General features: G+C 49.4%; 1 protein-coding gene across 5 annotated transcripts in view; it reads left to right on the top strand.

Moving 5' to 3' along the window:
* The first annotated feature begins 3,377 nt into the window (after positions 1–3,377).
* The window catches only part of XPNPEP1 (X-prolyl aminopeptidase 1), a 34,052-nt gene continuing 20,789 nt past the window's right edge, over positions 3,378–16,640 (top strand). For 2 of the 5 annotated variants that reach the window (XM_065672208.1, XM_065672204.1), the window contains exons 1-4: positions 3,378–3,465; positions 4,843–4,934; positions 7,723–7,853; positions 16,000–16,067. In XM_065672208.1, the coding sequence (XP_065528280.1) occupies positions 4,880–4,934; positions 7,723–7,853; positions 16,000–16,067 (254 nt within the window). In that variant the 5' untranslated portion in view covers positions 3,378–3,465; positions 4,843–4,879. Of the gene's footprint in view, positions 3,466–4,003; positions 4,939–7,066; positions 7,160–7,722; positions 7,854–15,999; positions 16,068–16,640 lie in introns of those variants that run through there. The other 3 variants (XM_065672206.1, XM_065672205.1, XM_065672207.1) reach the window with 3 other exon arrangements.

Below are 16,640 nucleotides of genomic sequence, written 5' to 3'. Positions count from 1 at the left end.
CAGCCCAGAAAGCCAACCGTATCCTGGGCTGCATCAAAAGGAGCGTGACCAACAGGTTGAAGGAGGTGATCCTGCCCCTCTACTCTGCTCTTGTGAGACCTCACCTGGAGCATTGTGTGCAGTTCTGGTGTCATCAACATAAAAAGGACATGGAACTGTTGGAACCAGTCCAGAGGAGGCCACGAGGATGATCAGGGGACTGGAGCACCTCCCGTATGAAGATAGGTTGAGGAAGTTGTGGCTGTTCAGCCTGGAGAAGAGAAGGCTGCGCAGAGACCTCATAGCAGCCTTCCAGTACCTGAAGGGGGCCTATAGGGATACTGGGGAGGGTCTCTTCGTCAGGGACTGTAGTGACAGGACAAGGGGTAACGGGTTCAAACTTAAACAGGGGAAGTTTAGATTGGATATAAGGAGGAAATTCTTTCCTGTTAGGGTGGTGAGGCACTGGAATTGGTTGTCCAGGGGGGTTGTGAGTGCTCCATCCCTGGTGGTGTTCAAGGCCAGGTTGGATGAAGCCTTGTGTGGCATGGTTTAGTGTGAGGTGTCCCTGCCCATGGCAGGGGGTTGCGAACTAGATGATCCTGAGGTCCTTTCCAACCCTAACTATTCTATGATTCTATGATTCTATGATTATTGGTGGTAGCAGCAGTGATTTGTGTTATATCCTAGTTACTGGACTGCTCTTATCTCAACCCGTGGGAGTTACATTCTTTTGATTCTCCTCCCCATCCCTCCGGGAGCTGGGGGGTGGGAGAAGGAAGGGGGGCAGTGAGCGAGCGGCTATGTGGTTCTGAGTTACTGGCTGGGCTTAAACCACGACACTGCCCCATTTCTTTTCCCTGGGCTGGCACAGAGCTTAGCAGGTGCAGAGCTCTCCACAACCCTCTATTAAGAACTGCAGCCAAATGCAAAATCTAACCCCAAATTATTACCATGAGTCAGAGGAGGCTGAAGGGACTGTTTCACAACCCTGACTGCATCCAGCTGTAGAGTTCACCATTGGTAAATGATCTCCGTGATCATCGTGCCAGCGCTGCAGTGCTTTTAAAATGTCCTGACATGTGGTTTAGCATGAGCGCTGCTGGATTCTGGCTGGTGTCCAGGTAATGAATCTTCTCAGCAAGCATTCTGCAGGGTGAGCATAACGTGGTCTGTAAAGCAAATGCAAAACACGGATGTATTTACCCTTAGGGGGACACTGATGTGATGATCAAAATGGGCCTTTCCCGCCCAGGCGGCCGGGATTGTGTAAGTCCCTTGTGGGCAAGGCTGGAAGATGGGGGAGAATAATCAGGAAACAGCAATTAGCTTCACCCAAGCAGATTAACAAGGGAAGAAAACTCTTCCTACTATAACAATCACGGTCACCGGCTTTCCCCCTTCTCTCCTGTCCCTCCTCAAGGACAGCCTGCAGCCCTGGCCCATTCCAACGGCCTTTCCCAATGCTGGGATGCTGGTTGCAGGACAGACCTTTTATTCTCTTCTGTCAGATCACAGGTATTGCTGTGTTATGCCCTAGATTTTACCTGAGATGTGTGAGACAGAGCTCCACAATGTGGAGAGCTGCAGAGGGCAGCAGCAGGGCTGCAGGGGGGCTAGAATGGCTCAGCCTGGAGAACAGAGAGAAGAGGGAGCCAGACCCTTTCCAGATGTGCATAGCAAAAGGGCAAGGGGCAAGCTGCAACGAGGAAATTAGAATCACAGAATAGTTATGGTTGGAAAGGACCTTAAGATCATAAAGTTCCAACCCCCAAATTCTGCTTGGCTATCAGGAATAAAGCGTTTTACACCAGGGTGGTCAGTACTACCACGGGAGGCTGTGCTTCTCTGTTCTTGGAGATACACAAACCCCAGCAGGAGAGTCCCTAAACAACCTGCTCTAGCTTTGAAGCTGGCCTTGCTTTTAGCAGGGGGTTGGGTTAGAGACCTCCAAAAACCTCTTCCCCCCCATGAATTATTCTATGTGTCTCTCATCTTGTTTTTGCTCCATGCTTCCCCTGGAAATGCATTAGAAATACATTAGTAGTTAGGGAGACCCAAGTGGCTCAGTAAAAGCCTGGATTGTGTTGGCTCACCAGGCACAGCAGCAAACATTTGTCAGCTTGTGGGTAAAGCTCTGCAGGCTATGCCATTGGTGTGGACTGAAGGAGAAGAAGGATGAAGGGCAAAGTAGCTGCTGGCTGCACCTTTTCTCCTCTAGAAAAATGCTGACAGGCCCAAGGACTAGTTTCATGAGTTGACCTTGTATCCAAACAGTTCTCCCCTGCCAGCGGGATGCTGCATGTAGTGCCCAGCCTGTGTATCTCTGAGGGGCTAGTACTGAGCATCTCCTAGTCCTAAGGGCCCAGCCCAGCATCTGCTCTCCTAATGAGTCCCCAGGATGCACGGCAGGCCCTGGACTAAGATGGGTTTCACTGAGCTCCACATTTTCCTTCTCTATTCTTCCTCATAGAAGGAGGGGTGGCTGCAGCACTGCCCCAGTGTGGGGGACAGAGGGTCCCCAGCGCACCGACTGCTGCAAGCAAACCCTTCCGGCCCAGATGCAGTTACAAAGCAGCTTTTTCACTTTGTTACAGCCTTTCTTGGTGGCGATCTTCTCATTCCTGCATTTCTGTAACTGCCTCTTGGCTTTGTCAATAGGGTTGACTTATAGCCCCCCTGTAAAACACTGCCGGGGCAGAGGAGAGTGGTGGAAGGTGTTTTCATCAGCGAGCATGCGTGACAAACAGCCGTATTTTACAACAGTTCCACTCGCTGTCGTTACAAACACTGTTGTTACTCCTCCCTTCCAAGCACAAAACTGATGGTGAGCTAGCTTGAAAAGTAAATGGTGGAGCCTTGTGCTGGGCCCTTAAACAGTGACGGGATGCGGGATGCTGCCGTTCCTCTGCCGCTGTGCTCAACCCCAGAGAGCGAGCGGTGCCAGTGCTCACTCACCCGCTCCTCCGGCACACCGGGCCCTGCCCCGGCTCCTTCCGGCCCGCCTCGGCCGCTCCGCAGCACTGGCGGCTCCGGAGCCAGCGCGGGCGGGAGGGAGAGAAGCCAACCTCAAATCCCCGCCACGGACGGCGTGTTTGGGAGTCACAGCGCGAAGCGGACGCAAGGGCCGGGGTTCCGTGGACACAGCCCCGAGGCGGTTCGCTCCGCTCCGGGTTTACACCGCGCGGAGGCACCGGTAGCGGCCAAACGCCGACACTTCCCGCTGCCTGCGGCACCCTCGGATCCTCCGCCTGGACCGCAACACGGAGCCCTGCGTCCGGAGGTCCCTGCCCAGGCTCTCCCAGCGGGGACGGCGCCGAGCACCGGGCTGGGACCACGGGACAGGGCGGGCGGGCGGGCGAGCCGTCCCGGTCCCGGTCCCATCCGTGACATCCGCGACATCCGCCGGCACGTCATTGGCGGGTGGCCGCAGCCGCCCACGTGATCGCTGACGTCGCGGCGCGGCGGCGGGCGGGCCGGCGGCAGGTGAGGAGCGGCGGGGCGGGGGCAGGGGAAGGCCCGGGCCGGGGTGGGTGCTGTGGGGTGATGGCGGAGCACGGCGAGCGGGCGTGCAGGGCTTTCGGCACGGCCTGGGCCCGGCCTCACAACCGGCACCATCAGTCGCTCCCCCTCCGGCTGTCCGGGCCCGGTCGGGGCGCTCAGGCCCTGCCGGGGTACTCGGGCCCTCTTAGGCAGGCACGGCCAGGGTGTCCAGGCCCAAGGGGCCCTGTCAGGCTATGTGGGGCTGGGGAGGCGCAGGCCGGGCTGGGGGTCTCGGTGAGTTTGGTGCGCAGGGTACTGGGGGGCAAGCCCTGGGGTTTGTGCGAGTGCTTGGGCTGCCCTGCATGCGGCCAGCCTGGGTGGGAGGGCCTGGCTTTGAGGCAGTGCTGCTGGTTCCTGATGGTGCAAGCTGACATACTGATTTTGAACACTGGCACAGGGTGCCCAGAGAAGCTGTGGTTGCCCCATCTCTGGCAGTGCTCAAGGCCAGGTTCGACGAGGCTTGGAGCAACGTGGTCTAGTGGAAGGTGTCCCTGCCCGTAGCAGGGGGTTAGAACTGGATGAGCTTTAACGTCTGTTCCACCCCAAACCATTCTATGATTGTATGAACAAGTGTATTCATAAAAGAGAGAAAACAAGGAGGAAATTATCAGAGGAATGAGTGTATATGAAGCAAGCAGGATGTAACCACTCAGGGTGGTCTAATGCAGCAGACACAGGCAAACCCAGATGTAGCCTCTCCTGTTCTTGCCTCCCTTCCCCACCATGGCTCTGACACACCATGGGCCTCATGTCCCCAGCCATGGCCTGCACCCGGGGTTGTAGCAGCCCATTGCTCTGTGTGCATGTGGGAAGCAGGAGACGACGTCTGGTTCCTCCAGCAGCATTTTAATGGTTGCTGTTTGACTTGTGTGTCTGATAGAGGTGTTCTCCAGGCAGGATCCAGCCTTGGATCTCACCCTTGGAGAACTGGCTCCTGTGGTCTAGTGAGGTGTAGATAATATATGCCTAGACAGTGACAGATTTTGGGATCCAACTCTGTCATCATGCTGCAGAAGTGCTTTGCATGTTACTTCTGCTCTGCCTTAGTTTCTCCGTCTGTAAAGTGGGGACTCGCCTCTGACATAATGGTTGTGAAAATAAAGTGGCATAAACCAGCACATGCTTGTAAGATTCAGTTTTAAGTCTTGACTAGAAAATGGCTGGCCCTTGACATTCCCTGCTCCCCCATGATCTCTCCATGCACCTCCAATCTAGCCAGTGGAACATAGTGTTAATGGACTTCCAGCTCTTTGAGAATTAGAGTGTTTTATGGGGGACAAAGTTTGTCAGCTGCTTCAGTTTCACCCTTTGCTTTCTCAGGCACAGTGGAGCTTATGAAGACCAAGCAAAAAGCTGAATGGTATTTTGTGTAAGCAAAGGCAAGAGGCATCCAGACGTGGGGAACTACAGAGGCAGGTAACATGGGAGTGTGACACCTTGGAGAAAGGGCAGGGAATGGGACTGTTTCTTGTACTGCTAAATCATAGAATCATAGAATGATTTGGGTTGGAAATGACCTTAAGATCATCCAGTTCCAATGCCCTGCTGTGGGCAGGGATGGCTCACACTAGACCGTGTCGCCCAAGGCCATGTCCAGCCTGGCCTTGAACACTGCCAAGGATGGAGCATTTACCATTTCTTTAGGCGGCCTGTTCCAGTGCCTCACCACCTTCACAGTAAACAGTTTCTTTCAGCTGTGTTTGGTGTTAATCACTGGGGTGATTAAATAATGATAGAGAAGCTGTTCTGACTTTGTAGAGGATTATAATTATAACCCAGAAAGGAAAGGTCACTTGTTAAAAATTATGGGGGGACCAGAGTAAATGACTGCCAAAGATGTGGGAGAAAAGAGCTTCACTTTCCCCAGAAGCTGAAGGCAATTCTATTGGAAAGATTGTGGAGGATTTTTTAAAGCCATTTCTTATACTGTAGGACATCTAAAATAGATGTCCTCCTCAATATGGGTTTTGTTGGTAATCTGGCTTAGTTGTGTTTTAATATTGAAAGCAAGTCTTTCAACAGTGAGAGTACTTTGTTTTGTCCTTGAGAGAATCTTTTGCTTGCTAAGAAAACCATGGCTTGTCAGCAAGGAGCTTTATTAAAAGGCAAAGCCTTGTTATTCCTTGACTGAATGAGACTTTCAGGCTCATGGAAACAAAGCACAGGTCAAGAAAGGAAGCTGTGTTCTTATGAGTCTGTAGAAAGAGATTCTTTCTTACTGGCTGGTCGCTGTGTTGTTGCTTTCTCTCCTTTGTGTTTTTCCTTTGTCTGAATGTAAATCAGCAGCAAAGTTATAGAATGCTACAGCAGCTTGTTACAGAGGACAGACAGAAACAATTGTATTATTATAAAGTCCAGTGTATCTTGCAAACACTGTATAAACTATGAAATTTGTCTTGGAAATCAATCTGAGGTGTTATATAATCCCACTGGAGTCAAGATATCACTTTGAGGGTTTAGTGTGTGGTGCCTTTTGAGCTTGATTTGCTTCTGGTGGTTTGGGTTTTAAAACACACTGTACCTGTGGGCAGACAATCAGTCACACACAAGTCTGGTGTACTCCAGACTTCCTGTGATGAGACATGTGGTGGTGTTGGGCTGAGATTTTTGCGCCTGAAATGTTATCAGGTCTTGGTTCAGTTCCTGAATTGGTCACAGCGCTGCTTGGTGACCTTGGTCAAATCACGCCTTGCTATGGTTTGTGAAATAGAGGGAGCTTTCTGCCTTCCTGTTTAGATGGCAGATATCACAGACAGGGGCTGTGCTTTACTGGGTTTTGGCATAAGATGGTAATGTCACTTGGGGCTCCTGGTAATTACTGTGGTTTAAATAGAATAAATACTTGGATAAGCAAAAAACATTGGAGACTTGCATGCTATTTGCTTCTCCCATGTATGATCTGTTTGTGGATGTGGCTGTGAAATGAGTTGTGAAATGAGCTGGTCAGAGTTAAATACTACATAGCATGGCATTCAGGCAGCACAGAGCCTACCGACCTGGCCCTGGACAGTGACAGCATTAAACTTGCAACATCCCAGCATTTTCTTAAAAACTTGAGAGGAATGGGTGGAGAACGAGGAAGGGGATTATCCCACTTTGAGCACCCTTTGGAGATGTGAGTGAAGAAAAACTGGAGAGAACCTATGAAGAGGTTCAGGTTTCTTGATTTTCATAGGTTTTCAGGCCAGGCCTCCCCTCATCTTGAACATTCTCTGCAGTCAGCTGGTGCCTTCCACTGCAGCCTTCACTTGTGCCAGCATGGCAGTGTGCTCTGCTGTGTCACAGTGTGTGGTGCTCACAGCAGGCCTCAGCTGCTGATGGTTTCTGGGTAGCAAATTGAGAGGCTGGTGTTCACTCCAGTGCCAAAGGTACATCCATTGCAAAACCACAGCAAGGGACAGGGATTGGCCTGTGCCTTTGTTTTCCCCTCTGATCTGCTGCCTTCCAATCCAGCCCGTGCCCCACCCCTGCCTGCCTGCTGCCAGCTGAGATCTGCAGAGCATTTGCCAAAGGTCTTCAGAGAAGGCTCCTTTAAGCCTCTGTAGTTGTCCTCTGGCAGTCACTTATGAGAACTCAACGGGCAGTTCCTCCCGTTATCATTGTGTTCTTGCTACATGAACTAACATGCAGCTGTGAGGTAAGTATGGCCAGTGAACACATCCCTGTGAATGTCCTTGGCAGATTTCTTTTTTCTGAAACCCTGGGCTACGGTGAAACTTGTAAAAATTGCATCCTTAACTGCCCCTAGAAGTTTCTGAAAAAACCACAGAGACAAAGTTTCTCTCTGTGGGGCTACTTGTGATCTGTGAGTACTTGGGACCATCAACATCACAGGCCAAGAACTTTTCTGGCTGTCATAGGGCATGTCTGAGGTGCTCTGGTTCCTGCTGCTGTCCACATGTAAAAAGGGTCAGCAAGCATGCTGAGCTTGTGTGTTATCACCACTGGGATGCCAGTCCTTCTATGGGTGGGAGAGGTCCTTTACAGGATAAATCAGCTTTGACTTTCTGGCCTCAACTTGATCCCTCATGCTGAAGGAACATGAGCAAAGAGACAAGACAGCAGAAATTCTGGGCCAAGAGGGATGATGTTGGCACAGTTGTCCTCAGTAGAAGATTCCAGCAGTGACTGCCTCTAGCCGGTATGCGTGAGTGGCCTGGGATGGCTGGAGAAGCTCTGAAGTTTTGTGTTTTGTTTTAGTTACAGGTAGGAAGATGAGTCCAAAAATTACAACAGAGCTGCTGAAGCAACTGCGGCAGGTGATGAAGAGTCCCAGGTATGTCCAGGAGCCTGTCCAAGCCTACATAGTGCCCTCTGGAGATGCCCACCAGGTATGAATGTATTAAGGGTGTGATCGCACTTTCCTTCCCTGCAAAAAATAAAAGCTGGGGATAACTAAAGTCATTCTTTATTCACTCATTTAGAAACATAGAATCGTAGAATAGGTAGGGTGGGAAAGGAGCTTAAGATCATCTAGTTCCAACCCCCCTGCCATGGGCAGGGACACTTCACACTAAACTGTGTCACCCAAGGCTTAGTCCAGCCTGGCCTTGGACACCACCAGGGATGGAGCATTCGCAACTTCCCTGGGCAAGCCATTCCAGTGGCTCACCAACCTTACAGTAAAGAACTTCCTCCTTATATCCAATCTGAACTTCCCCTGTTTAAGTTTTAACCCATTACCCCTTGCCCTATCACTACAGTCCCTAATGAAGAGTAGCTCCTCAGCATCCCCATAGGCCCCCTTCAGGTACTGGAAGGCTGCTATGAGGTCTCCACACAGCCTTCTCTTCTCCAGGCTGAGCAGCCCCAACTTTCTCAGCCTGTCTTCACACAGGAGGTGCTCCAGTCCCCTGATCATCCTCGTGGCCTCCTCTGGACTTGTTCCAACAGTTCCATGTCCTTTTTATGTTGAGGACACCAGAACTGCACACAATACTCCAGGTGAGGTCTTACGAGAGCAGAGTAGAGGGGCAGGATCACCTCCTTTGACCTGCTGGTCACGCTCCTTTTGATGCAGCCCAGGATACGGTTGGCTTTCTGGGCTGCGAGCGCACACTGCAGCTGGCCCATGTTCATTTTCTCATCGCCCAGCACCCCCAAGTCCTTCTCTGCAGGGCCGCTCTGAATCTCTTCTCTGCCCAACCTGTAGCTGTGCCTGGGATTGCTCCAACCCAGGTGTAGGACCCTGCACTTGTCATGGTTGAACTTCATAAGGTTGGCATCAGCCCACCTCACAAGCATGTCAAGGTCCCTCTGGATGGTATCCCTTCCCTCCAGCATATCAACCGGACCACATAGCTTGTTGTCATTGGCAAACTTGCTGAGGGCGCACTCAATCCCACTGTCCATGTCAGCGACGAAGATGTTAAACAAGACCGGTCCCAACACCGATCCCTGAGGGACACCACTCGTTACTGGTCTCCAGCCGGACATTGAGCCATTGACCACAACTCTTTGTGTGTGGCCATCCAGCCAGTTCTTTATCCACTGAGTGCTCCATCCATCAAATTGATGTCTCTCCAATTTAGAGACAAGGATGTTGTGTGGGACAGTGTCGAACGCTTTACACAAGTCCATGTAGATGACATCAACTGCTCTGCCCCTGTCCATCAGTTCCATAGCCCCATCATAGAAGGCCACCAAATTGGTCAGGCAGGATTTCCCCTTAGTGAAGCCATGCTGGCTGTCACCAAGCACCTTGTTGTTTTTCATGTGCCTTAGCATGCTGTCCAGGAGAATGTGCTCCAAGATTTTGCCAGGCACAGAGGTGAGACTGACTGGTCTGTAATTCCCCTGGTCTTCCATTTTGCCCTTCTTGAAAATGGGGGTTATATTTCCCTTTTTCCAGTCGTCGGGAACTTCACCTGACTGCCATGATTTTTGAAATCCGATGGCCAGTGGCTTAGCAACTTCATTTGCCAGCTCCTTCAGGTCCTGCGGATGGATTTCATCAGGTCCCATGGACTTGTGCACGTTCAGGTTCTTAAGATGGTCTCGAACCAGATCCTCTCCTACAGTGGGCCCAAGGTCTTCGTTCTTACAGTCCCTGCGTCTGTCTTCCAAGACTTGGATGGCGCAGTCAGAGCCTTTGCCAGTGAAGACCGAGGCAAAGAAGTCATTAAGAACCTCAGCCTTCTCCAGGTCCAGCGTAGCCAGTTCTGAGAGCTGCTGGAGGGAGCCTGTGTTGTCCCTAGTTTGTCTTTTACTTGCAATGTACCTGTAGAATCCCTTCTTGTTATTTTTCACATCCCTAGCCAAGTTTAATTCTAACTGGGCCTTAGCCTTCCTAACCTGGTCCCTAGCTTCCTGGACAACATCCCTCTACTCTACCCAGGCCGCCTGTCCTTGCTTCCACTTTTTATAAGCCTCTTTTTTCCTTTGAATTTTCCTCAGCAGCTCCTTATCCATCCAAGGAGGTCTCCTGGCCCTCCTGCTGCACTTCCTTCTAGTTGGGGTGCAGCACTCCTGAGCTTATAGCAGGTGATCCTTGAATATCAGCCAATAGTCTTGGGCCCCCCTGCCCTCCAGGGCTATATCCCACGGAACCTTACTGAGCAGGTTCCTGGAGAGGCCAAAGTCTCTTGGGGTCCAGGGCAGTGAGCTTGCTACACGCTCTTCTCACTGTCCTGGGGATCTCGAACTCGACCATCTCATGATCACAGTTTTAATTTTTCTAGCATAAAAGCGTGGGTAACCTGAGAAACTTCGTGTTGGAAAAGGTTTCTGGAGTCTGTTCAGGAGGCTGAGGTTTTATGTTCTTGTAACAAATCAGCGTGGATGTTCCACCAGCAACTTCTCATCAGATTGTCTCCAGGGAGCTCATGCTGCAAAAGAAGGGAGCTTGTCAGAGCACTTGCTGTCCCTTTCCTGGCTGTTGGGAAGAATGGATTTAGTGGGTAAGGAAAAGACATTATCTAGCCTTTAGTTTCCCCATGAACACCTCCTGATCAACAGATGTTCTTAAGTGAGGTGGCAAAGGGTTAGTTGCAAAGCTCTCCCTTTGCTAGATCCAGTTCTTCGTTGAATTTGCTGTCTTACACAAAAGCCCTTCAGATCCCATGCAGAGGGATATTTGGAGAGGCAGGGAAGGAGCAGGCCATGCCAGCACTTCCCCTTCAGTGCTACGCTTCATCAGCTTGTTTTGAGCACTAAAGCCAGGAGAGAAGTGGGGGCTCTGGGTGGTAACTCTTGGCAGTAACTGTTACGGGCTGCTTCCACTGGTACGAGTTTTATAGCCCATGACATGAATTTTAAATGGCTGAACTGCCTTTTACCTCCCCTGCCTGCTCACATGCTCTTCTGCTCACTCTGTTAGGAGACCCAAGAACTGCCAAGGGTTTTTCCCTCCTCAGCCATTTTCAGGAAACAAAAGACCTGAAGCTTTCCTGGCTCACACCCAAAGCTCCCTTTTACCCCAGGGTGTGTGAGAGCAAAATGCAACTGAATCGGAACCTTTGCCCTTGACTTGGCACTGGGGTGAGCTGAGTCCAGACTTGCCTGTGCCTTGGGACTGTGTGTGCAGCATCATGTTTCCTCCTAGGGAGATCCAAACTTAGGCAGGTAGAGGGAAGGCTTTTTCTGCAGCTGCTATTGTCTGCTGCATTCCTGCCTCAAGCTGCCTCTGTCCATATATAACTCTGGTTTCATTTCACTAGACGTTACATACTGTCATGTGAGTTGAAGAATGTGACCCTCAGGACTTCTGGGGTTTTCTGTTGCTTGCTTTTCCTTGACAGAGTGCAGTTAAGCAGAGAACCCCATGTTGCTATTTCCTGCCAGGCGAGTTGGTCAGGTTTCTCTGCAGAGCGAATCTATCTGAATGGAAACGATTACTAAAAGCTGCTGATTCTGGTGCCTCCTGAATAGCTAGTGCAGGATTTTGTCTGTGAGCTTTGGGAATTAGTGCAGTTTTAGGCACTGGCAGGAACCTCTTGATCCCACAACAGACTTACTGATTCCAGGTAAATCGTGATGAGCGGAGATTTGCAGCTTCCCCACGTTCCAAGCAAAGGTTTGTTTCCTGTACACAAATAGGAGCTTTACAGCCCTGCAGTCAGCTTTTGCTCTTGGGCAGCTTCCTCTGTGACTCAGAAGGCTGCAGTTTAATGATAGCCAAGTTTTGGTGGCTTGAGCCATTTCTTCCGCACAGCCCAAGCTACTTACTGCTGTCCTTGCCTCATTCAGCTGTTCCTGAGGCTGTCCTGGAATCAGAGACCTTGTCAACAAAGAGGACTTTCCCTCCTCTGGTGTTAACATGGGGTTAAGATTAGGGGGAAACCTTATTCCTTTCTAGGTTGCAAAGGAACTCCTGGATTGCACTGGTGCTGATACACCCCAATGCTGCAACTTACTGACTAGTTTCTCTTCATAACATTGGGAGTGTTTGAGCTCTGAGCTTTGTGGTACTTTAGTATTGGTTTTCCTGCCAAGTCTAGAAGGCTTAGGTTATAATACTGCCAGGAGGCTTGCCACCAGCTGTGTCCTTTGCTTTCCATGTGTAGTTGTGTAAGGAGCTGAAGGACTTGCAGAACTTCTCAACCACATCTGGCTCTGACTCTGATTTAACCAAGGCTGCTAATACCTTGGATTTGTGGCTCCTCCAGCCAGCCCTGAATGTTGGCTTGCTTTGATTTTTGATAAGAAGTCAGAAGAAGCAGGCTGATTCCTTAGGAATGTTAGTGGTTTAAAGGCTGGTGAACAAGGAGGGCAGTCCCAGGCAAAAGTGGGCTGAAGTCCTTGGAAAGAGCCTGCTTCCTTTCAGGAGTTCTGGGTGGATCTTGCGGCTGGAGGTCTCAAAGGATCAGGAAGGGGTGAAATGCTATGCTTTTGGGAACGAGGCGCCTAAATCCTTTGTGGTTTGGTTAAAAATGCCTCTCTGAGCTTTTGGGATGTTGCAGTGGTAAATGCAGGATCCAATTTATGTTGAGTCACTCAGTTTACATTGAATCTGGAGTTTGCCCATATGGGAATATTCAGAGATTGGAGGAGCTTTCTTCTTAATGGGAGGGAAAGATGTTTGGATTACAGCTTGGGTTTGGAGCCAGTCACAGCTTAACTGGGGCTGGCTTCCACCCCTAGGCCTTGACTTGGTGAAAACATATTTGGTCAGATCTGGCTGGTCTTCCACATCAAGGAAGCACCTGCCCAACTCAGGGCCTGTGTTTGGGTTGGCAGAGGTGCTGTCTTCTGCTCAGGGCTGGCTCCTCTGAGACGCACTTGTTCAGAGCCAAGGAATCAGCAAAGTTATAAAGCAAGAGATGGCTTGTGCGCAGGTTGTACTGACCTGTTCTAGATCTTGCCAATGCAGTTAGGTTTTTGGCAGTGAATACTGACCTCCCTCCAAGCACACAGCAGTGTTTGTTCTTTAATGGCATCAGTGTTGTAGCTGTAAGGGCAGTAAGCTTCATTTTTCATTGCTGATCTTGGTTGACAATAGGATAGAATAGGCTTCAACATGTTAATGGCCCTACCAGGCAGGCTCTGGTGATCAGCACCACTGATTTTCTTTGGGCTTCTTCCTGGCTTACCTGAGGGTTTCTGTGATGCAGCCCCAGTTTTGTGTGTGTGTCAGAGACTGACAGGTGTGGTGCAAAGCAGACATGAAAGGCCCGAGGAGAGCCAGGTTGAAGGCCATCAGATCTGCAAGACAAGCCCCAGGAAAATACCTTGTTCTGACTGCTGTGGCCTGTACTTTGTGTGGCGTACGCAGGTGTTCCCCTTGTAATTTTAGCTTATGCAAAACATGGGCTCATCTTTGCACAGTGGGGGTTGCTGCATGGAACAGAACAGGTGGGTGTGCAAGAATTCAGACTGACAGATGAATGAACCATCTTACTCTCCACATCCCTCATACTCCTTTCTAAAGCCCATCTGCCTTGTTGTAAACTCAAAACATTCCCTGGATTTGTTTGTAAGTGGGACAGCATTAGGTATTTCCTACACAGCCAAGGTCTTTATTAGCTTAGGTCAGCTTTTGCTGGGTCTAAAACTGATGGGAGTCTTTTTTTTTTTTTTCCTTTAAGGTTTCTCTTTTTAATTGTTTTAATTAATTTCTCTGTTCTGTGCTGTTAATGCAGCCAGCTCAGTGTTAACCCTTTCTATGAATGTGAGATCCCTTGTCTGCACAAGCAAACTAGCCTGTACTCCCTGCTGTGTTGATCAAGAGAAAGGGAAGAGAAATTGCTGGTCTGATTTGAGCTGTGCTTAGTGGTATGATCCACAATGGGAAATTAAGAGCATTCCCTTTAGGCTTCTGACCCTGGGAGATTGTGTCCCAGCTTTGAGTTGAGATCTGCAGGAGAAGGGGGAGTTGTACCAGTTCACAGGCTGAATAGTCATGAGGAAAAGTTGAAATAGGGAATCCTTCTCAGATCTACATGGCTCTGCCTTCATGTTCTGTCCTGCTTCTGTGAGACAGGCAGCTGGGGAAATGAGCACTTGATTCCTTTTCTGATTGGTTTTGTTCTCTAGATCTGCTGATGTTGTTACATTAAAGGGGGTTAGTGGTGATGCTGGTGCTGTGGTGGGCTGAGGTGGATCCAGCTAGAGGTGTGCAGAGGGCAGTCATCCTTTCCTGAGGTGAGTATCCTGACCCCTCTCATCCCCACAGCTGCTGAGTGCATGTCACAGCCCTGTGGGGTCAGTGGGACTGGACAGGACAAGGCACATGGAACTGGACTGGCTCAGGGAAGAGAGTGCCTATGGTCTCAATACCCATCCCATTTCTGCCAGCTTTCATTAGTGGCTGGTTAAAATAGAGGATTTCTTGGGAACATATCCCAAAATATGCCCAGGAGTCTTCCCTGGCAACCAGGAGCAAATACTGTTCAGCCAGATCCAATTTTGGGCCATGGGTTTTATTACAAGGCTCAGTTTCAAAAGTAGGGGTGAATGGTTGATAGCTGCTGCCTGTGGGTCTCCTGTGTGGGGAGAGGCATAGCTGTTCTGGAGGGGTTTTGACCCATGGGGTGGTTGGAAGCAGAAATAGTTGGCCCTAGGTGCTTTGAATTGTGTTTCTTTTTCCCTCCTGTGCTTTGAACCCTCTGTGTTCCTTGGAGCAGTAAAGAGTAACAGGTTTGAAGGGAGTATTTGCTAACAGTCAGGTGATTTTAAAATAGCCCTGGCCAGAGACAGGCAGATGCAGTATCCGTCACAGTAGGAGCTAAAACCACCTGAGAACTGGGCTGTGATTTCTCAGCTCAGTCCCTAAAATGTTTCTTTTCCCATAGCACAGCTGAATGCAGGGAAGCTTTATGGGCAGAGGAACAGGCTTTGGCTTCAGACCATTTGTAAGATACAAATGCAGGGGTTTTGCAGCTCAAACATCAGTGCTGTCAACCTAGATTAAGCTGATGTGCTGAGTTGCACCACTTAATTACCAGTCCTACTCAGCAGTTCTGACCTCCCAACTTGCCAGAATGGTATCCCATAAAAATGGTGTGTGGGCCACTTCAAGGTACAGTTCCTTTAATCTCCTGTGGATTTTGGGTATCTGTGCATTCTCAGACTCATCTGTAATGCTGCCAACAGATGTGTCCACAAACACAGGTTGTGATGGGGCTTGGGATGAGGATGGACTGGTAATCCATGATTCTCTCTTGCTTACTGTCCTGTTCAGCAGTAGCAGTTATTTTTCTCCTTCTCAGTAGCTGGTGCAGTGTTGTTTTTTCGACTTTAGCCTGAGAACAGTGCTGATAACACCGATGTTTTTAGTTGTTGCTAAGTAATGCTTACTCTGACTTTCTCAGTCTCGTGCTCTGCCGGAGAGGAGGGGAAGCTAGGAGGAAGCAGAGACAGGACACCTGACCCAAACTAGCCAAAGGGGTATTCCATATCACAGCACGTTGTGCATAGTATATAAACCATGGTCTGGTGGTTTATGGTGGAGTTGGTTTTCGAGTAGACAAGGAAGAAGTGAGAGGATCAGCATCTAATTATGAAAGATCCTGAGGGTTAAAGTTTTTCCAGTTTTATTGATAATTTTCTTTCAGTGTCATTGTAGTGGAAAACAAAGGTCTTCAAGCAATTCCTATAAATGCCAGTGAGGGGACTTCACTGGAGATAGTGAATCTCACAGATTTTACGTGCTGATTACCCTGGTCTCCAAGATCAAGGGATGCTTCTGGTTTCCCTTCCTTTCACATTGCAGCTTCAAAGGCATTTGTTTGTTGCCCAAAGGGGAGGCTGAGTGTGAAATAAACATCTGCAAACTCTGAAGCACTTCAGTGTTTACAGATGTTTGTGGGAGAAAAGTGCTTCAGCTTAAGAAAAACCCCAAAAGCAGTTGGACATAAATGCAGTTTAATCACAGATGATTAAATGTTTCAGTAGAGTAGAGCCCAGGATTTTTAACTCATTTTGTTCTCTCTGTGGTGTCCTTTAGGAGAAAAGGCTTATCACAGTTTTTGTCATCAGCTGATTCCCACCCCCCCCCCCGCCCCGCTATAAATAATTGCTGCCTCTTTTGTTTCCTAGAGCGAGTACATTGCACCCTGTGATTGCAGACGGGCATTCATCTCTGGATTTGACGGCTCTGCAGGTACCTTTCCAGAGCTTGGGTTCTTGCTTAAGTACATAATGCCCCTATAAAGAAATATTCTCATTCATAACACAGGCAGTATGGAAACGGAAGCCTATCCAGGTTGTTTGAACTGTTTTCTTCCCATTTCAGCATCTGCAGAGTTATGTCTTGGCTGCCCACTGGAATTATGTAATATCAGCTCAATAACAAGTTTTCAGAAAATGGTTGACCCCTGAATGAACCTCTCAGAAAGTGAAATCCTATTTAACTCTTTCATGTGGTGCTTGTAACCTACAGTCATTCCTTCTGATGTGCAAGTTTTTACACTGACCGTTTGGGCTAGGTGAATAGTAGATGGACTTCAGCTAGCCTCTCTGTTTAAACACAGCCAGAAACTGCATTTGGAAACAACGCTGTGGAAAAGTTTGCTTATCTTGCTGAGACAGGATGTTTTCTTGGCTCTAGCGCAGGTCTGTTTCAAAAGACCTAGTTTTTACTCTAGCTGTGCCCTAAGCTCTGCAGCTTACTCTGCTGTGTGATTGTTGGAAAATCACTTTAGTCTTTTGAGGTCTTTTCCTTTCTAATTGCAAATTGG

Source organism: Lathamus discolor, chromosome 3, assembly GCF_037157495.1.
Source record: "Lathamus discolor isolate bLatDis1 chromosome 3, bLatDis1.hap1, whole genome shotgun sequence".
NCBI lineage: Eukaryota > Metazoa > Chordata > Aves > Psittaciformes > Psittacidae > Lathamus > Lathamus discolor.
The sequence above is the reverse complement of the archived record's forward strand: the minus strand, read 5'-3'. Positions and strand labels throughout refer to the sequence as shown.